Below are 22,089 nucleotides of genomic sequence, written 5' to 3' on the forward strand. Positions count from 1 at the left end.
GTGCAGGCGTACAGATGCAAACGTAATGGAGCATACTTTGGTGCTTAGTTTTGTGGAATCACGTTTGCCCACTATCTTTTCCGACTGACTCAGACATGCGGGCCTTGGAACTATTTGTGAATACAAGTGCTCTTCGAGGTGCATGAGATCAATACCTTCCAATCCGATCCTCCAATTAAGTCCTTAAATGGCGGGAGTGGGAGAGTAACACTAGAAGCCAAGTCTACTTTTTATCGATTTCAGGGGAAATTCCCAATCTCGGGGCGTCGGGTTCTGAATTTTCAATCAATGGAGCAAAAAAGAACATTTAAGGACCCTTTTCCTTATCAAGATTTAGTTATATTCTGCAAACCTGTCTTGTTAAGTGAAAGTAAATCGTATCAGATAACAGGCAAGGGCATTAAAAATGTCATTCAGTGGTTGTGAGTCACATTTGCCATTTAGTTCTCCGTGTGACTTTCTTAATGAGTAATATCGTGAATTTTTCTAAAAACGGGAACTGGGCGAGCTATACTACCGTAATGTCCGCAGGTTAGCAATCCTTGCGACTAAGTATGTAATGTTGCATTTTCGCCCCGAAATTCTTTAGAAAGTATCACAATGCGGTAATACGAATCTATTTTATTCCTTGGACGTTCCCTTACAAAACGGAAACAAAGAGTAAATCCTTTGTCTGGGCCTTGGCTCTACTTGAGGACCGCCTGGTTCTTTTCTATTGCTTTTGTCTGCTGGCCACATTGACCAGCTAAAAAGGATGAGTGAGTGAGTACTCAGTACTCTGAAATTTCGCAACATGTTATACCTTATTGATGATGAGCCGGCTCGGTAAGGCATCCCTTTATTTTCTGGGGCACTGCAGCATCAAATCATAATGAGCATCTTACGAGATTTCTTTGAAACGGGTTCGCCACAGGATATCGCTTAGTTCCCACATGGTCAGGTCCGAGTCCTCTCTTGACCGACACAGATTTCGTTTCGGGATTAGTCCACTCGGCCAAGCATGAAGTAATGATTAATTAATGCGAAATGCAACTTCACTTGCACACTTATTATTTAATATGCACCGTAATGCAGGGGAGATGCAAGGATGCCAGAAAAGGATGTTTGGTAATGTGTTGCATTCACTTTCCCATGACATGAAAACGGCGCAGCCTGAAACCTTGTATCCTTTCCATGTGTGGGAAACAAACACTTTCTCTCCAAGTGCAACCCGGCGTTCGTCTCACATTACGCATCTCACATCCTGTGGCAACCTGCAAAGGATTGACACTCCGGTGACAAGTGTCATTGTCGTGAATGGAGGAGAGGTCCTTGAACGGCGCAGATGGAGATAGAAAAACCACAAGTTATTCACATGACTGGAAATAGTTGCGGAAATAAAATCCGAGGAATAAAACCTAGTTGAGTGCTAAAAAGGATATTAGAGCCTAAGTGTCCTCGAATCGTAAAAATTGCCGCTTAAGCCAAAAAAGGAATCTGGAAATGCAGACCAAGTTAGAGTCGAATATTGGACGCTCTGCAATAGACTTTGAGGAAGGAATTCAATCACTCAAACATGCTATGTGTATTCAGATTTTAACTCATCGCTGGCATAAATCAAGATAGTATCTTCCAGGGGATTCTGGTCTTCAGGTTTCTTTGCAAACTGCGCTTCAAGATTCTGGTATCAAAGATTCCTTCACAGCTATACTCTCTAACAGAGGGCAGATAAACGCGAATGCAATCATTTGCAGACGTCCAGAGCCCTGTGAGGTCCGTTTCGTTTTTTCGCTTACACGAGCAATAAGTTGCGTATCGTGGGGCTGATTCCTCACCTCATATTGCCTGCCCCTGGTGCTTTTATGGCGGCACATTGACACATTGGTGTGTTGTGGCACAAATTAGCCGCCACCCGACTTTAAGTGCCGGTCAAGCCCAGTTTCCCAGCTTTCCGAACTACGAGTAGTATTTTTTGAGCCTGAATGTTTTGCGCATTTTGCTGGGACATTAAACGGCCCATTAAGTGCGCCTACAAGACTTTTGTCTTTTCCCGAGGATTGATGTATAAGCCGTGGTTTTTCGCCTCTGCGCTCTGTGCTCAAAAAGGGATAATATAATTTAAGTGAGTTTCCTTGTGACGAAAATTTATGACTTTCTTTGCGTCAAATTCCTCTCCATTTAAGACAAAATTATCCGAGTGCCTGTATCGCGCAGAAACTCTATTTTGGTCGGCCATTCATTTTTTAGTGGTCCCCCCTCCGAGTTAATACAAAGTGGTGCCCGACAAGCGTGCTCAACGCCTGCTGCATTTCAAATGTTAAAAAGTTCAAATATTTCCCGGAGAAACCCCAAGCAAATGTCTCATTTCCTGCAACAATTGTCTCCATGTGCTCGCCACTTGGGGAAGTGATTGTTTTTTGTGTGGGCATGGGGAGGAGCGAACTGAGAGGAAAGAACTCTTCTCGGAGAAGACATATGCATTTGCTTAGCTCCGCACATAGTCACCTTTGTGTGACCCCAAGTGCGTGCCTGGGAGGGGCAACTAAGAAAAACTAGCTGGCAATGAGCATCCACCGGGGCCCGAATGTGTTCTTTTTCCAACAACGAGCACCCCTGAATTTTGAAAATAGACTCTGTTTTAAGAATATATTTTACTCAGATGAAAAAAAAACAATTCGCATCCTGGACACTCAACCACAAATGGGCAAGGCGTTGTGAAAGATAATCCCTTTTCCATCGGACAGCAAACAAAAGCCAAACACCTGAGCCGGGAACACCTGTGAGAACGTTCAACAATGCGCAGAAGATGGACAAAAATTGCATGAATCCAGGAAGACCTTGAGCAAATACCGGGCTGGAGAATTCGAGACCACTTTTGGCCAAACAAAACCTCAAGGATGCTGCCGCATTTATGAAACTGAGCTGATCAACTCCTCGAAGTGCATCCGTTTGCGTTTTCACTTTCACAATGAAAACCAAAACCGCAGCCAAATCGCATATAAATGATTGTGGGCATGTGCATATAGGCACAGGATATGCCTTCATTATGTCCTTGCTCTAGTGTCCTACTTTCTAACCGCAAACAAAACACCGGACACTGCTATCGAATTGCCAAGTAGATTTCGGCTGAGATATCGGACGAATAAAAAGAGCAGTATCGGAAACGCAAGTGAAAACATCAAATTGCTGCAAAAATAATGTTTTCTTCAAAAATATATGTTTTCAAAATCCTGTTTTCTGGATTCACTTAACCCTTTGGCCCTGGGAACAGCCAGCAACACCTTATCGTTGCAATACCATCTCATGGGCTTAATTTCGGGCCCTATCCCTTCCCCTGGGGACTCTGCTACCCTTTATTGTTGCGGCAAGTGTCACCAATCTTTTGTGTATCCTTTTCAATTTCCAATTGTCAGAGCCAGTCAACCTTGAAGGTAACACCTTCGATTATTGGAAATTCTCCAAAGAAAGGATGCACCTCGCATTGTTTTCTTTAACCTTTTACTTCCTTTCAGTTCCCGAACGGATTGTGTGTGCGTTTTAAGCCGCAAAGTCGTGCGACTTCGTGAGAACCGACCGGGATTGAATCCTTACGCCAGATCCCGCAATGTTGGAGCTCAGAATCGATTGAGCAACCCATTATGCGAGTAATGCCGAGAAAGGGATTATCCATTGAGGCGACATGCACTCGTATGCCCAGAACGGGTTCCACGAATCTTAAGCTCTAATTAAGGCTATGCTGCCTGGGTCCTAACGACTCCCCCCACTCGTCGCGGGGTGGAGAGCGGCGCAACCCACCGCACTCCATTCTCCACATGATAAATAACGGAAAAGCTGCACGTGCTGCTTTGCTGCTCGCCTGCCCACTATAAACAAAAATGGCCGCCAAAACAGAGAGGGAAAACAACACGCATGTGCTCCAAATTTAACACTTTCGCTCTCTTTCGCCCGCACGTGTCGCCCAGTTTAACCCTTTTAATGCCGTCTCCGTCTGCTTAGCGTCTGTCGGCCATTGACTTGCGCTCCCCAGAACGACGAAGCTCCACCGCCGAGCCCCCCACCGCTGGAGCACCGATTCTCTCTTTACTCTTTCGCATCACGGTCCCACGCTCTTCGCCGTACTCTCATCGCTCTGCGAAAAAGGGGAAGCCGCCATTGCAATGCCTTTCTCCTACCCCTTCCCTGAGCTCGTGTGTGAGTGTGGAGCTGCTTGAGTGAGTTTTTCCAACTCCGTGGTTGTGTATGTGCATGTATGTATGTATCTGTGGGTGTAAGAGTGTGTATTCGATTGAAAGCGAAAGGATTTCGTACATTAAAAGGGTGAAAGAGAGCATTTGGGGTAGCTGCTTATTTTTATCGATTTGTGAGTGGCGCGTCAGTGTATTAGTGCGGCGAAAACACGGACAAACACACACATGGGTTCGACTTTCATTGCCATTCGCTGCTATCCTTTTAACTCTTTATTTTGTGTGCGGGAATTATTTATGTTTTGACAGCGGTTCTCGTGTGTGTGTGTGTGTCGTGGCATTAAGCTGGGGGAGTGGGGAAGTAGGCGGAGTTTGATCGATAATGCTTACGAAATGGCGTCAACTCTTTAAGTTCTGAGTTCTTAGCTACGAAAAGTTCTAAAATCACGCGAGCGAGAAAGCTGTTTGAGTTACAATCGAAAAACTTTCAATGAATCGCCTAATTAAGGCCGCCCCCACCTTGTACATGTGGTTGGCTTCACCTCACTTATCAATTTTGGTAAGCATTTTGATGAATTGCCTTTGCTTGCCTTCAAACGGGTCGACACTACTGCCCCAAAACCCAAACGAAAATCAGAATACACAAAATGCATTAGCCGAAAGGAGATACATCATAGTCAGTTATGCCTTGGGAAAGGAAGGGCCAGCTAAACTTGTGAAGATGCTGGGTGGGTGGGTGTACATACAGATTTCTAGCAATGATAAGGCTAAAATAGTCATAAGCGCAACCCTTAATGAAGGACGCTGATACAGGATATGGGGTTCAAGTCGCGGAGTACACATGCGAGCCAGAGCCCTCCCGCCCGTCCACCTTGTGCATCCTGGGTCTTAGCATAACGTGTTCATTAATAACTAATATCCTGAAGCCACAAATAACATTAGCTGCGGCTCTGCGAAGAGCGGCCCGATGTTGTTTTCTCTCGGTTTTCAATTACATAAGGAGTGGGGCCCGGGCTTAAATGACACATGTGTATGTTCGTCTGAGCCCTGCGTCCTTCGATGAAAGTTTGAAATTAACACCCAAAATGGCCGGGACTCGTCTGCGTAATTAATGAGTACCAAAATACCCCCGAGAACCGAATACGAAAGTTTGTCAGGAAATACACCGCAAAGCGGCGCATCAACGCTCTGGAAATAAGGCCAGCCCCAAGATTTCGCACGCAGAAGTTTCTCTCGGTGTATGGAAGTTTTTCTTTGTCCAATCGGTCAAACTGTTTGGACTTGGTTTTTGGCAGTCAACAAGCAAATGATTTTAGTCCAGCCCCTCCCCTTTCCCTTTTCCCGGCCAGGCCCACTCTTCAGCGCTTTCCACCGCTAATTTCAAGAAAGGAGATGAAGATGTTCCCGCCAGTGTCCAGTCAACTGCATTCCCACGCAAGTTCGATTTCCCCAGGCGCAATTAGGAAAAATAGGAGCATAAATAACGAAATTAGATTGAAGTTGACTCGTCTGAAAACCCTCTCGAATCGGTGCCTTCAATTGGAACCGAACCGCTGAGCTCGCGGATGATCGAGGTTGCGTGCCGAGGCGGCGACCCCCCTTTAAAGCTGGCCTTGCATGATACCCAGCCCGTAAGTGATTAATAGTAGCACAATTCCCATCGCCAGAAAAGCACAAGTGCCTGCAATCCAGTCCAATTCGGCCACAGGAAGCGACAACGAATTATCCAAACCCAGCAATCCGTTGCGCTCGCATCTCTTCTTAATCGGTCTTATTCATACGTTTTATCGTGGCATATTCAACAGAACTTGATTAATTCGTGCACAAAAGACTCATTTATAAGAAAATGTGAGAGAATTTATAATATTTTCGGAGTCCATCTCTACAACGGATTGAAATTGAGACTTTTGTACTAAGCTTAAGTGGATGGCTCGTGGAACCTCCGAGCGCCCCAGGGCTGTGGCAGTAATCGGTTTGTAGAAGTCACATTTCGGGCAAGAAGTATAAACACACTCTCTCTTTGGGGGAACACTTTTATTGAGTTTAAGTAAGCGGGAAGTGTTCCCATGGCCGTAAAACGTAGGCTCATCGGGGTTGCCTGCACATCTTACCCCGCCACGACATGGTCCATTGAAACTAACGATCGACACATGCAGCTAGTTAGGAACGTACATAGAAAGTAGTTTACGAGAAACTACATTGATATTAATGTGCGATCAAACATGGGCCCTACGGTCACTAGCACATGAATAGTTGATTGGTTCTCAAAGAAACGGGAAGTTCGATCAAGGCTTAATTTATGCTAAGCGGTGGCCCATAGGTCGAAATTAGTTGTAGTTTTCGATTGAAATGTTTGCCCATTAAGTGTGGGCAACGCCCACCAGAAAACCAGACGAACCCAATTAATAGAGTCGCAAAACAAATTAACCCCAAGAAATCAACACGAAAGTTCCTCGTTCGCCGCGAGACTGACACACGTCAGAGCGTCAAGACGATAAACGCCATATGGCCTGGCCGCTCGATCCGATTCAGTCCCGATCCGACAAAAACACAAGAGTGCGGCAAGCAAAAAACTCAGATCCGATACAGCGCACATGCCGAGATTTTCGCTCTAGACTCCAGACTCCGGAGACGCGTGTGCCTGTGACCCTTTCTCGATTAGTGCAAGATGCAGGGGAAACATAGGCAAACGATACTGAAGGAGGGAGCCCGACGATGATCACTAAATTAGGGGTAAAAAGATGAGGACGAGGCCTGAACGATAAAGGGCGTCGAACAAAAAACGGAAGGCGACAGAGTCAAGAAAAGGGTGCTATGGATAGGGAACAAGTCGAGGGTCGCGGTCTCTAAATACTTGATAATGAGTTCACATTTTCTCTTTCCCGTCCTCTATCCCGAAGCGATCCCGCGGCTTCTTGGGAGCTCAAATTGAATTATCTTCTTAGCATGCCTTGTGGCATTTTAATGTGCCTAATATGTCACCCCATGCCGCATTGGAAAGAGTTTACGGGGGACCGCCCATCCGTGAGTTGTGGGGTGATCCTCAAGTGACTTCCTCGATTATTCAAGTCGCTCAAATGTCCAATTAATCATTTTGGGGAATAGCATACCCCGTATAGGAGGTCCTACGCGACAGCCGGTTGATTAAGTGTCTTAGATTTCTATCGAAAGAGAAAGTCTTCAATGTATGGGAGGCGACTGCACACAAGGAATTGATTAAGGTTGGATAATTGAATGCATGAGAAGGCTCCGCAGACTTCGAGTACTCGATGGATCAGCTGTTCGTACATCCGTACCTCGAGAGGCGAGCCTTGGAATTAGTTACTCGTCGCCAGGTCCTTTGGAAGAAGTTTCCCAGAAACAATACCGAGTAAACATGAACTTAACTCCGTTTCCCGGAAAAGGCCCAACACTCAATTTGTGTAAGCCCCACCTGATGGCTTATCAAATCGCATCACCTGTAAAAGACACACATTTGCATCCTGTGATGGCCAGCAGAACAAAAGATCGTAGGGCTACGTCACTGAAACTTATCTATAATTGAACCGCAGCACTCTTATCGAAAATTACACAAATGATTGCTAAGGCAAATACGCGAAGGCGAAGGGCGAAGACTGAGCACCGAAGAACGTCCTAAACAAATCGCACTTGGGCTAACCATTTTATCAACCGCAGAATTGCGTTTTCGTGCAATTTGGACAAACATTCTCTTTTTTGTTAGCGGCGCGCGAGGAACATTATCCTTTGGTAAATATTTACGTCTCCGCGCGCTCAAGTGCTCATTGGGAATCCTTTCCATGCACCACATCTGTAATTTGTAAGGCCGTCCTCCGTCGCCTTTCTTTCATCTGGTTCTTGTGCGATTTGTGTGTTAACCAATATCAAACATCCTCGGTTTGTAGATCATGCAAATATCACTGCGCAAACATTGACCAACTCTAATTAGCGTCCTCGATACTCGCAGACGCGTATTTCTTTTGATCATCACAGGTCTATCGCGGCTGAGGATAACCACAAAAATACCTTCCCACAATTAACTTGCAAGTACAAGGCTCTGGAGTCGTAGCATGACACACTGATGGAAAATACTCAGTAATAGACACTCGTACAAGGACACGCATTTCCATACGTCTGAGTTTTAAAAAGTGAAACCGGTCGCCCACACAGCTGCCGCTATTCTTCTTTGTCTAAAAAGAAAGTTTCAATTCGGAAGGTAAAAGGATAATAGCCCTAGGCAAGTGCTTCGATCGTAGATTGTGAGGCGGGTCGGTTTCTAACAGGCGGCACACGGTGCTGAGGAGACCACAAGGAAGGCCAAATTAGTAGAACATATGTTCGAGTCCTAGCCCCGGCGAAAGTGAAGGTGACTAGTGCGATGTTGAAAGTGAAGCGCTGATGAAAAGAAGGCTCCAGCCAGGTTGGGAACACTTCTCGGGGAGAACGCTGTCACTTACTTTTGTTTTCCTTGTTGCAATCAACCACTTTCCTTTAATGATTAGTGTGGCGCATCTAATTGATGGCATGTGGACCTCTTGAGGTCCCTCGATCATCTCAAGGGGTTGTTTCCCTAAATACGTCATATTATTGGAAGGGCTCAAGGCGTCAGATGGTGTCAGAAAAGAGAAGTCATCATCTCCGCTTAGCAATCGCAAAAGGATTTGCTCTGGACTTAAGATGCCATATGACCACACATCATAGGACGGCAGCGGGTCACCAATTGGAATTCGCAGTCGGACCCCAATCTCGATTCCAATCGTCGCGTCATCAAATCAGGCACCAAAAGCACACGCAGCAACTATGTGCCAGGACAAGTAGTAAAAAGTTGTAGGACAGAAAGGAAATTGGAGTGTTGGCAAATGGAGACGCCGTCATTTGGCGGGGATTGGGGATTGGGTTCTGTAACGTAATCATTGTTGCGTCCATTCATAGTCCAACCCTTAAATCACAGTGTACGCAATTTCCTTAATAATCCTCAAGACAATATCGAAAGACCATAACAATATCCTTTTCATGATTATCGGTTTTCTGGCATGACAGTAAGTTCCTCGAGCCATCAGATGCTTCACGCAAAGCTTCCAATCACAATGGACCCGACCCGCTCAGGCTGTCTATTTTGTCGTGACGCAGGAGCAACTTTGATGTTTATTGATTGGTCTTCAGCGAAAGGATGGCACTGGTAGTGCATGATTTCAACTTCTTCCTCAATCGAAGAATCTAAAAATGCCTAATCCAATTCCTACTAAAGAGTTTGCCACAAAGCGAAGGGGCAAAGGGGCTTTAAAACATTCGACTCTGTCCTCGCACAAAGCATCCCTTTTTCCTTATATCAGTCATTTAAAATTCCTTTCATGTTTAAGCGTGCCAAAGAAGCCGCCAGCAAGCAAGATGGGAAGCCCGCTAGAGTCCTGGGAAAATATTAGGAGTATTAAAATTTTAATGCAAATTGTTATTTTATGCAAGAATGTGCCTTCAAATGGCCCTTGTCCCTGCCAAATCCCCCTTTGAAAAAGGACTGCCCAAAGGATTTCTCGGTCATACATAAGTCGGGAAAAAATGTCTTAGAATGATACTTTTGCTTTTTTACTTTATGCATATTATGCGGAGGAGTCGACCTTTGCTAAGCCAACAAGCCAACTGAGGGATCCGCTCATGTGTGGGTGCGGGCTGTTATCGGACTGGCCAAATTTCGGTTGTGGTCCAGACCTTTTTCAATGGCCCAGTTGGTCACGAGGAAGGTTTCAAGCTTGGGCTCACCCGTGGCCCAAAAAGGATAATGAAATTGCGTCCATCGTCTGCTATTCAAATTGTTTCCAGCTGCTGCTAGTTCTTTATTATTATATACTCTTGGCCCATGGCAAGTGCTAAAATAAATAATTTAAATAAGTATTTTAAACGCAGCCCTCCTTGCCTTGGGTCGCAGGGACAGCATTGTCTTGAGACTGAGCTCCTGTAAACATACTGTCGGTTGGGTGCTGCAATGCCTGCATGTACTGGAACACTTTCTTCCGGTCGCTGACCAGTGTCCTCAAATCCACCCCTGCGGGTAATATTTAACCGGACCGCAACCCTAATCATTGGAAAACCGTTTTCAGCCCCTAACAAATAGCTACAAACACATTCTTTGGACTTTTTATGTACCAAATGTGTATTTCAATTATCAAAGTTTACGCACTCAAATCCAAGCCTATCTATATTATATAATTTATATTCTGTAAGTATATAAGCGTGCACCCATGTACCTATCGTTCAAATAAGCCTTTATGGGGTGGCAACTTTTTCCAACGACAGCAATTAAGCGCCGATGGAGAAACCACCTTGATCGGTGATTAGTTTAACCCCTTTAATTGTGCGGGGTGCCCCTCATTAGCCTCAACCCCTAACTACTTGACTTCGTTTGAGAAAAGTCAAACTTTTGACACGGCAGGTTGTTTGCCCGTCAGAGCCCTGATTCGATGCCACGATAGGCCTTTTATTTTGTGGATCAACCCCGGTTACCTAAAGGGTTGAAGCGACAGAAAGGGGTACACGGGAATAATAAGAGTAGAGGCGACCAATCAAATTGCAACAGCCATTTTGATATGTAAATGAACGATAAGAGCATAGCCCATAGTGCACTAAGGACACTCGAAAGGGAACCATGAGCCCCGAAGCTGTGCTCGCGACAGAGTTCCGCGTCTTCGCCGCCATCCTGTTCCTAAGTACCGAGCAAAAGTGTATTGAGGACATTAAAATAGCTGCAATGGGTGTTACAGTAATCATAACTATGCGGTCGCAAAATAAAATGACCATTAAGTTAATTAATACGCCTCAATTACGGCCAGTAAAAAGCTTGTGATGCTGAAGCCATAGTTTTTAATCAAAAAGACATCATAAACCGGGGCCCAGCGTGTGTTTGAATGCTGGAAGTATCCCTTACCCCCATTCGCCTCACATTGCGAGAAATCAAGCATCGTAAAAAATTAGCTGCCTGCTGCTCGACTTCGCAATAAAAAAATCACTTACATTGGCCCATGCAAAAGCACTAATTATTATAGCGCTGCCCAGCTAATAATTATTAATAAGGTGCGTTTTAGGTGTTATGTAACTGCCAAGGATGAAGTGCCCGAAACCCAGCACTTTTTGGATAGTTTCATAAGCCATTTAAAATGCCCATTAAATTTCTATTCCAACGCTCTCATTTGCAGTTACATTTTCTCCGTCGTCTCCTTACGCAATTAATTAAAATTCTGCTTTTGTAAGAACACTGAAGCAAACATCCTTTGCAAACAAACACTCGGGACTCGGGGAGAAGGCAGGCGGCCGAAGGGGGAGGAGGGCGCAGAAGTCGTTAGCGTTAGGCGGTCAAGCCTACGGCGTGGGTAGCTAAAAGCGTTATCAATTCAACGTTCCACGCCGGCCAGCTTTGTCTTTAATTGCAAATTACATTTTGAAAAATTATGCTTCAAAGGCAGTCAAAGATTAGCCAGGACTAGGTTAGGTATCGCCCTGCCTTCTTCGTCTCCGCTCTCCATTCTCCGTCGCCATGTCCTCAGAAAGGAGCACTGCCTTCGCGAAAGTAGAAAACAATTAGTATGCTTTTGATCCTTTGTTTACCCCAACAACAGAGCAGCGACAACGGCAACACACCCAGGCGTCGTTAGCACCCCAAGACCACGTCCAGCTTTCTTTTTGAAGAATTTTTTAATTTTCAAAAGCAAATTCTGAGTCATGAATACGGCAGGGGCCTCTTCCTGCCCGAGCTTCAGCTTGGTCATGATGTTTCAAGCGATTTGTTGTTTCTCATATCCGTTTCATAAAATTCCCCAGGACGTTTGCGCCTCTCCTCCGCACTTTTGTCGACTCACTTCGGTGCGTCCGTGTATTGTATTCCGTGGAGCGGGTGCTGTATTCAGATTGAGCTCTGACCCGGACTCTCGTCCGTGGAGCCATATTTTAGGAAAAATTTAATTGACTTGGCCCCACCTAGTTAGTAGTATTTCTCAAGATGCTGTACTCAAGAAATTACAAAGACTGCTATCGTTCGATTATCGGGCATGAAACCCATTCAGCGCCGCTTCCTAGGAAAGGACTGGCTTAAAGGCTCGCAAAAAGCGTGATAGATATTGAGAGAAATCGATAGTCGCTTCGTTATGGCAAATTCAAGCACAGCGCATTACGCTCTTCGCCCACGAGTAACCCTTGTGATGATGTGATGGTGCGAACACCACCAACCCTATGCTGTCAACCCATTTGCTTTTTCGTTGCTTTTCCCTTATTTTTGACAGAAAAAGCAGCAGTAACCGAAGACGACATGTGGCCCTCAGCCAGGGCTGGCGCTGGACCTGGCCGGGCCGGACTCGATCCGGACCCAGACCGGTTAGTCTTCGACGGGACCGGACCGGTTCAAGCGAATGCTCTAAACGTTTTGGGGTGGGTTTTGCAGAAGGCAGCAAGCAAAACATAAAAATAAAAAGTTTTTATAAGTCTTGCGAGGGCAAGGCGGCCGCACTCATCCAGCCAGCCTATGTGTGCTTGTATTTACCCTCGAAGGGTACCGTCGTACGGTGGACTGGTAGTATGGTTGTGTGGTTGTGGGACTTTTGTCACATGTGTCTCAATGTGTGCTGCCTTTCATGACCCTAACTGGCGCTTTATGTATATAAAATGTTGAAGCGCTCACTGAACATACGAAAGTCTCCGGAGTCCGGATTGCCTTTCACCCTTTTTATTGCGTCTTGAAGTTGTTTTATCTACCCTATGTATTGGCGATTTGTCTTGTGTACCGTTCCGAGGGTATGTACACACGTGTGTGTCTGTATATGTGTGTAACTAGAGCGTGTGTTGAATAACCGGAAATATGAGACATCAAGGCTTTTATAAATGGCGACCGTATATGGTTCTTGTTGATGGTTGATGGCTGGATCTGGGATGGCTTGGACGGCTGGGTGCCTGGGATGGCAGCTTCTAGTCGATGGGGGAGTGCGGACTTTCGAACTTCGGCTTTGCGATAAGGAACAAAAAAAAAGAGGTCCTTGACGTATGCGTTTGACAGCCCCACATAAGGGGTAAATTGAGTTTTTAGGGAGACTCGAGTAAGAGGCATAAGCAACTAAAACTTTCGGATTGTTTGCCTGACCAGACCTAGTCCTGCCCGTGTGGTATGTGTGTTAGTCGAGGCTTGTGTTGTCAAGGCTTGTGCGTGGGCCAAGACGGACAGCAAAACAAATTTAATAAATGACTTTATAGTTATTTTCGTGTCCCTCGCCCACCCGACCAGAGTAGTATGCGGGCGGGAGCGGGCTGGCAACCCCTTGCCAGCCTCACGATTTATGGGCGCTTTATGCGTGCGCGTTTCGGTGTGCGGTTGCTGTAGTCAATTGCCATGGCCAACGGCTGCAGGGACTATCAAAAAATAATACTTTTGTCTGCTCCCCACACTACCCCTTGTGCAATTTTCACGTAATACTTTGCGACCCCAACAAATAACAAAAGCTGTAAACATTTTAATTTTCCTACAATATTTTTGGCATTCTGCGAGCTAAGAGCGTCACATGCGTTGAAAATAAAACCGCCTTGCGCACACACTCTGGCCTAAATCCACGTGCCACCTCATGACTTTGGAGCCCTATTTCTAATACCAGCTGAACACTTGTGCCATTTATATCCTGGCTTGTTTTAAAACTCTGAAATTTAAATAGTACAGGACGAAACGGCCTGCAGTAGTGCGCCATGTCACCTGCCACTTGAACCAAACTAGTTGAGCTATAATTATAAATAGGACAAACACAACAAGGCTGTAAATTTCTTTTAATAACAAGTCCGGACTCCAGAGCTGTCAGAACGAGTTCGGCTTTCTCCTTTAATCACATTTAAAACGACAACGGCGACCACACAAAGTCCATAAAAAAAAGGACGAAAGAAGACCGAACCTCGAAATAATTGGAACAATTTCCTATCAAATTTATGTGCCATAATCGGTAGCAGCAGGTTCAGAGATAAAAATCGAACGCATTCCTACATCGAAGCCCCGCGAGCTCACACATAAGCGTGGAGTAGGTTTAGGCCGGACAGGTGAAAGTGGTCGCGACGGAACAAAGAAGGTGAATACCTCGGGGTCATCGGAGCCATTTTTATTGCCACCAAATCGCTTTGTTAACAATGATTTTTTTGTCCCACCGCGTGCCACTAGTTTGTGGTTTCCTCAACTCCTTGGGCTCCGTGGAACGGCCTTGTTATCCTTCCCTCGACTCCTTTCTTTCCCTGCTTATCACTGACATGGCATCTCCACGTAAAAGATACAAACGGGCTGGGTAAGCAATAACCATCTCGTTCCCTATACTGTCAGAAATGTCTCAATTGCGGCTTCTGTAAATTGGCTCTAGCCCATAATCGAAATTTCACTGAAACGTAAAATTGCCAAGGCCAGAAGGGCATCAAAAGGAAAACGGATTAGCAGCCCTTTTGGGCCTGGACTGTTTAGGCGCCATGGTTAGCCTTTCCCCCGCGTTACCCTTTCTTTCTTATTTATCGATTAGTTCTGAAGGGAGTCACTTTTTGATGGAATCCAAAGATATTTGAAGGATTCTGATGTGCTTATGCACTTCTGGAAATTGATCGCATCGTGGAATAAAGTGGACACTCCAAGAGAAACACATCCTTTGCAGGCTATTGCTTTGGAAGTTGACGTGTTGGCCTTGCATCGTTTGTTTTAATGTCCGTTGAACTAATGGCACCCTCTACCTGTTCTCGCCAAAGAGCAGATGAACTCCAAGCAACCGAGCATAATCTTATCAATGTAACGTGTGCTCGTCAGCCCCTGTCTCCGCACACTTCTTTAATATGCCGACCTCTCTGCCTAGGGACGTACGGGCAGGTGCAAGCACTCCATTTGTTACAATTACCCCAAATATTGTTGTATCCTAAACGCAAAACTATAAATGTTTCTTCAGACTCGAACTCGACTTTTGCAAAGTCGCTGATAAGATAAATGACAGTACTTCACATGCCATTCCCTGATACGGATCTTTGGCTGCCTCCTTCAGTATCGCCCGCTGTGAGAGCCGAGGGAACGTGTGCAGCCTGGTCAGACCAGAGCTCGAACTGGCCAGCATTGAACCCACAACTGGCTTATCTCAAGCGGAGTTTTTAGGGAAAGAGTTCACTTATTCATGTACCAAAGACTGCTCGTCTGATGACCCCCCATAGTGGCAGCTCTGTACACTATAAGAGACTGCATATTTTGGGTACAAAAATGGTTGTATTTTAAAGAACAATTCCTTGAATTGAACTTTGCTAGTGTAATTATAAAGAAGAATTTTTTGTGAATATTCATCACGAGCCTAAACACCTAAAATCGATTCTATTCGTGCCTCAAACCGGTACTCCTACTCAAAATTTCTAAACCTTCGGCATCCTTGCAGTCCTCTAATTACATTCTTCCGGCTCAGAACAAGAGCGAGGGCGGGCATCTCGGGCAGTTTTCGCTTTCCTTTCGTCATTCACCGGCACAATTAGTGGCCTTTGAAACGCCCCCTGCCCCAAGGACTCTAATACCCTCTAGAAAGGGAAAACGGCCAAACTTCGATTCGAATTGAAAACCCAAAATCCATAATAGAGTTTCGATTTTATTGATACGAAAATTGGTTTACACCGAAGGAAATCGCCTTGGCAGCTGTCTTGGAGGGCAACACCTACAGGACGCACGTGGTCCTGGGGATTCTATGCGATTGTGCGCAGAGTCAGACACGCGTCTACTGCCTTTCTGCCCTTTTCGGAAAGTTTTATTTTTTATCATATTGCTTTTGCATGCTAGGACAACTGGCAGAGCAAAAGATTTCAATTTTCTAGGCCAGTGGACAGGCCAGCCTCCATCTAGGAACTGAGATCCGTTTTGGGCAGTTGCTCTGGCAAGCGTAACCACGCACAACGATTTCCTTGCCGCCTGAGGATTTGTTTGTCAAAAACAGACAACAATAACATCAGCGACGAAGCTGCCTTCAGTCCGGCTTGGGCACTCCGGCAGATGGGTTGCCTGTCAAAAATGTACTTGGTTTATTTACTTTTCATCGTAGGCGATTTTACAAAAAAACTTTCCCATAAAACGTCTTTTGCGAAAAAATTATTGCTAAATATTTAAAGCAAATCTTTAACAACCAAAAAAAGCTATCTAACCAACCTGGTCAGAACACGTTTCAATGCAGATTGACAAAGAATTGAGCTACAAATCAAACAAATCATCACAAATTGAGTTGCCAGGTTTTGATGCAGATTTAAAGAGAATTAAACCACAATTCGATCAAGCCATCCCTCTCAAGGATCGGATGAAAATTGGCCAAGATATGGATACCGATTGGGGTCATATATGAGTATCCGGGGTTTCACATGGAGTCCCCACAAAAAATTTGAAAAATATGGATCAAAAATTGTGTTGTCAGGTTTTGATGCAGATTAAAAGAGAACTGAACCACAAATCGATCAAGCTATCCCTCTCAAGGATCGGATGAAAATTGGCCAAGATATGGATACCGATTGGGGTCATATATGAGTATCCGGGGTTTCACATAGAGTCCCCACAAAAAATTTGAAAAATATGGATCAAAAATTGTGTTGCCAGGTTTTGATGCAGATTTAAAGAGATTTGAACCACAAATCGATCAAGCTATCCCTCTCAAGGATCGGATGAAAATTGGCCAAGATATGGATACCGATTGGGGTCATATATGAGTATCCGGGGTTTCACATGGAGTCCCCACAAAAAATTTGAAAAATATGGATCAAAAATTGTGTTGTCAGGTTTTGATGCAGATTAAAAGAGAACTGAACCACAAATCGATCAAGCTATCCCTCTCAAGGATCGGATGAAAATTGGCCAAGTTATGGATACCGATTGGGGTCATATATGAGTATCCGGGGTTTCACATGGAGTCCCCACAAAAAATTTGAAAAATATGGATCAAAAATTGTGTTGTCAGGTTTTGATGCAGATTAAAAGAGAACTGAACCACAAATCGATCAAGCTATCCCTCTCAAGGATCGGATGAAAATTGGCCAAGATATGGATACCGTTTGGGGTCATATATGAGTATCCGGGGTTTCACATTGATTGATGCAGAATCGTTTACAAATCTATGAAGATATTCATCCAGGATTGAGTGAAAATTGGCCAAGAAAAAGATGCCGTTCTCAAAGCGATAAAGATCAGAATATTCGTTCCGTAGCCGCAGTTTGAAAAATGCAACAGAAGATCTCTGAAAGAGTCATTTCCTTCCCGTCAGTTGGTGAAAGGGTGCAACAACCCTTCAGCTATTCGCTGGCGCGCTCATGAGTGCTGTTTAATGGGTTATTAAATAACACCCGTGGATCGAGTTATAAGCACTGGGAAAAGGGTTGCTTTATTCGGTTGTTTGTTGTGATGAGCGTCGATGACACCGCTAATTGCTGGCTAATTTGGTGAAGTTCCCATAAAGGGTTTGGTGTATATAGGGGTTACAATAATGTTATTTATTTGTTGAGGCTTGTAACCATAGTCGTATTTTAAATGGAAGGAACCTTCACGATGAAATAAACACTCTGAAGGAAAGGCCCTCTTGCATTTGTCGCACTTCACGAAGCCTGCTTTAGAATTGGAGTCAGTCATGTGAACTCGTGTGAAAATTCGTCTTTATTGTCCTCGCATTATAATTAAAAAACTAAGACCAGCGATAATGGCGTAGCGAGTCAAAGTTTGCTATGCAAATGACAGGACAATGAGCACTTGCTGCCCATCTTCGTCTACATAACACATAATGGTCAGCGGCTAATTAAAACCATTGCAGACGACTGCTGCTGAATAAACAAGAAATATAACGTAATAATGGCAGAGGAAAAAGTTGTACGAACTTCCTGCGGTATTTTGAAAAGGATACTCTCCGTAAATGCTTAGGACTGGCTCAGTTATGCAGCTCGCCATGTTTTTTTGGGAATGGTTCACTGTTTTGCTTTGTCATTACTCATCAGCTCCGGTGGTTTAGAAGAAAAAAATCCAATTCACAATGGATAGCAAGGATGCGGTACGGACCACTTTTTAATGTCATTCTCCCACTATATCACCACTGTTCCCTCTTTATCCTGCTGGTCATTTCATTTTTTACTTTACCCCAACAGCACATTAACCCACCGAAAATGGCCATTAGAAACGTAGGCAAGAGAAAAATTCAAATTGGCCACGATTTTTTCAGTGGCTCGCTTTACGTGTCTTGGGGTATGTCCATTGTTTCATTTTACTTTTTGCTCATTTTTCACTTAAAATGAGCCGCCGGGCATTCCAGGCATGTGCCGCCTACCACCCACCACCCGGACTAGAGGAGAACTGTGTCGGTTTAACGCCGCACGGGCTGCGGCGCCTGGTTTTCAATTTAGGCAACAGCACCCGGGACCGGGACATCCTTTTAGAGTGTCCTTCGAGTTGAAAGCAGCTTAGGCAAGCTCGAAGTTTGAAATCTTTGTTTGCTAAACCATTCTTTTTTCGACGTTAGCAGCGTTTTCCATTAAAATTCCGTCACTTTTTTTTAGCTGCAGCACCAAGCAGGACAACCAAGCAGACCCAGAGCAGCAGGACCAAAATTTAGAAAAATAACGCTGGAATTTAAATAATAAAGCAAACGCGCACAAATGAATCTAATTTTTTACGAATGACGAAGATGAGCAAAGAGGAACTCCGGGGTCTAGTGTCCGAACGTCCAAACATCCAACGGCAAAGTACCTCCGATGAGAAGTATGGTTAAGAGCCAGTGGGCTTCAGAAGGCTGAAGGCTGAAGGCCGGGTGGGGCTGAGGCCTGGGTAAATGAAAAAGTGTTTTGCTTTCTGCTGCTTATTTTTGTTAATTTTTTCTCTACACTTGTGAATTAATTTTCATTCGTCTCACTGTGGACTCCAGATTTCCTTGACATTTCAAAGAATATAAGGCTGGAAAGGGGATGCTGTCCGTTCTACCAACTCCCCCTGCAGCGTACTCGTATTTTTCGGATTTAAAATCCCAATTTTTCAACCAACCCTACTGCGCTTAAAATTACATGTTTTAGCGCTTGTAAGCACCTTTCACGTCCGAAAACCTTTGATTGCTAGGGTGTGCCAATAATCAAGTGTGACACATAAAGGACACGCTCTGCACTCGCTCCTACATCTGCCGTCCCGCACAGTAGTTGGGAGTATTCCGCTTACCCCGTTCAAACTGTATCAGCAGGCGAAATTGCAAAACATTTTTAACAAAAAATCCAAAAATTCGTATTTCATGTCACGGTTGTGGTGGTGCGAATCACAACCGCCCCGCTCTACCGCGCCCCTTTTTTAAACCGTCCGTCATGAAGTCCTGCACAACCACCCAGCCAGGAGTTGGTGGAAATCAACTTGAAAATGGGTGAAAAAATTGCAAATTGATACAAAAAGACGAGGCTGTGACAAGGAAACAAAGGATAGGGGATTGGGCCGGGTTGTTAATAGGAGAGATCTCCCACTGTTGATTATAGGGTTGAAACTAGGATTTGGCACGTGCGCAGCTAAAGGATTTATTCTAAGATTACGGGCTCTGAAAACTAAAAATTTCATTGATTTTTCCGTTTTTCCGTTACATTCGAAAACGTAAAAATTATTTTTAGGACTATTTGGGTGGAGGACGAACTGTCCATTGAGTCCTAACGAATTTTACCAGGACTGTTATGCAATTAGAAAACGGGGTTTTGTCTCTCCTGAACCCCGATATGTGAAGGCTCTTGACGGTGCATCGGTCAGTCTATTGCCCAACGTTTCGCATGACCAGAACCCTCTATGATCAACCCCTAAAATGGCAACTCGGGCACAACAACAGCTGGTCAAGCCCAGGTCATCCACTGTCCTGCAATTGCCGCCAAAAGTGAGCAGCATTAGAAATGATGCATCCTCATTTCTTTCCTTTCCTTTCCTAAAGGATTGATTGACGTATCTTTAAGGACGGATGGCCATGCTCACATATGGTATTTTAATTTTGAGGACTGACCCCACTTGGAAAGGCATATGATAATTCCTGGCTTGTTCCTAGAACCCATCCAATTGATATCCCACCAGAATTTTGGAACGCAAGGATTTTCTAACGTAGTTTTTTCTTTGAAAACTTTTGACTTTAGAAGTTTAAGTATCTTGGTCTAAAATTTAGAAACGGCAGCTGTGCTATTATGTGTCGCATAGATAACCTTTGGCCTCACGCAAACTCACACATGCGCGTTCACAAACTTTCAGTCGAATGTGAAAACCCAACTGGGTGACTGAGTGACTGTTGTTATACTCGGCACAAAGGATAATACACAAAGGACGAGGCTGACGCAACAATGGCAATGGCAACATTTTTAAAAAGTGTTTTTGTACTGTAACGAGCTCTTGTCGTCGTCCAAAATTTGTGAGGAAACTATAGAAAAACGGGTCATGGAATTTGGGAATGGGTCATGCACAATACAAAATGCCCTATACTAAATACCAAACTATTCTCTGTAATGATTCACATTTCAGCCATTGCCTCTCTATAAGGAATGATTTCAGAAGTTTTTGGGGAAGAATAGAATTAGTTTACAAATCCAAGCAACACTTACGTTCAAAGATTCTCGTTTGATTCCTTATGGACTCCCAAATTATTGTAATCAAAATCCAAATATACCCGCGCGCCAAAGATGTCTTCCAGAGCGCTATATCCATTCCATATATGAACGGTTTGGATCCCGCCCCTTCTCGACACGTGGTGGTGCTCACATCAAAAGTGAGCAGGAAGTCACCGAACCCCAAAAATCAGTCCCCTTCTCCTTTGAGGGGACAAATTTTAATTTTTTAATCGTGCCAACTGTGGCCACGATCAAATGACAATTCAAACAAAAAATTGACAGTGAAAACGGAGCGAGCCTAGGAGCGAGCAGCCAGGGGAGTTGAACCTGGAAGTCTGTTGGGGGACTGGGGAGCTGGTTGCAGGCAAGCCACTCGAGTGTCAAGCGAAGTGTGCACCACATTAATCCTCAGTGGCAGAAGCAGCGTCCCAACTCGCGCCTCCAAGGGGTGGAGCAGACGGCAATTAAAAGCCACAAGACACGCGTCCCCTCCGGTTTCCGTGCTCCATCGACGTGGCATGTTGACAATTTGGATATGTAAATGTGCGACTAATGAACACTTTAAAAATGTCTCCGCCCCGGAGATTGGAATGTGCCAGTCGCATGGCAGCTGTTTCTAAAAAACCACGGCCAACCCAAACATAATATCAAATCGGGGAAGACAAAGTGCAGTAGTCGTCGGCGAGAGCGTCTTCCAGGTATGCTCGCAGACCCAGCAAGGATCAAGATCATCGTCGCGTGCTACCCCTCATATGAGCGAGGCACACTTTTTATGCTCCTAAAAAGTTGCAGCTTCCTTCCTGCATGCTCCTTGATCTCGTGCCCGGCGGACGTTTCCTCACGTCATCAGAGTTCTCCCTATCATTTTGAATTTGGGTTCCGTCTCATCTCCAGTTGTCTACCTATTTTTTTGTTTTCTTTTTTATAGGTAAATCTCATTTAATGCGCTTGTGCCGCATCTTCGATCGGAGATGCCTGGGCTTGTTTGTTGTTGGCTTGTGTATACTTGTGTGCCTCTTTTTAATAGGATTTTTGATGGACCTCCACCACTGACAGAGTCTTTTTTATGAATATCTGCTGCTTGCTTCAGTCGCGTGCTTTGGTTTCCCCTCGCAGTTGCTCCTTTTCGGGCTCCTTCCATCTTTTGTTATTTATAACTTTATGATGTATAAAATTTAGATGCGCATTCTTCTATGATCGTTGATCAACAAATTTTTACTTCATATCTTGCACATGAATGTGATTTCCTAACACTATATTTCCTTAGTTAGCAACGAATCCTGGGGGTATTGAAGTAGGTTCTATTAGGTCATTAGGAGACTTTCTATAGGATACATCAATGTTT

General features: G+C 44.6%; 1 protein-coding gene across 1 annotated transcript in view; it reads right to left on the reverse strand.

Moving 5' to 3' along the window:
- The window catches only part of LOC6494366 (protein krueppel), a 33,208-nt gene extending 12,191 nt beyond the window's left edge, over positions 1–21,017 (reverse strand). Inside the window, exon 1 of the mRNA XM_044715344.1 lies at positions 20,739–21,017. Coding sequence (XP_044571279.1) covers positions 20,739–20,841 — 103 coding nt within the window. The 5' untranslated portion in view covers positions 20,842–21,017. The remainder of the gene's footprint in view (positions 1–20,738) is intronic.
- Positions 21,018–22,089: the final 1,072 nt, after the last annotated feature.

Source organism: Drosophila ananassae, chromosome 3L (genome assembly GCF_017639315.1).
Source record: "Drosophila ananassae strain 14024-0371.13 chromosome 3L, ASM1763931v2, whole genome shotgun sequence".
Lineage (NCBI taxonomy): Eukaryota > Metazoa > Arthropoda > Insecta > Diptera > Drosophilidae > Drosophila > Drosophila ananassae.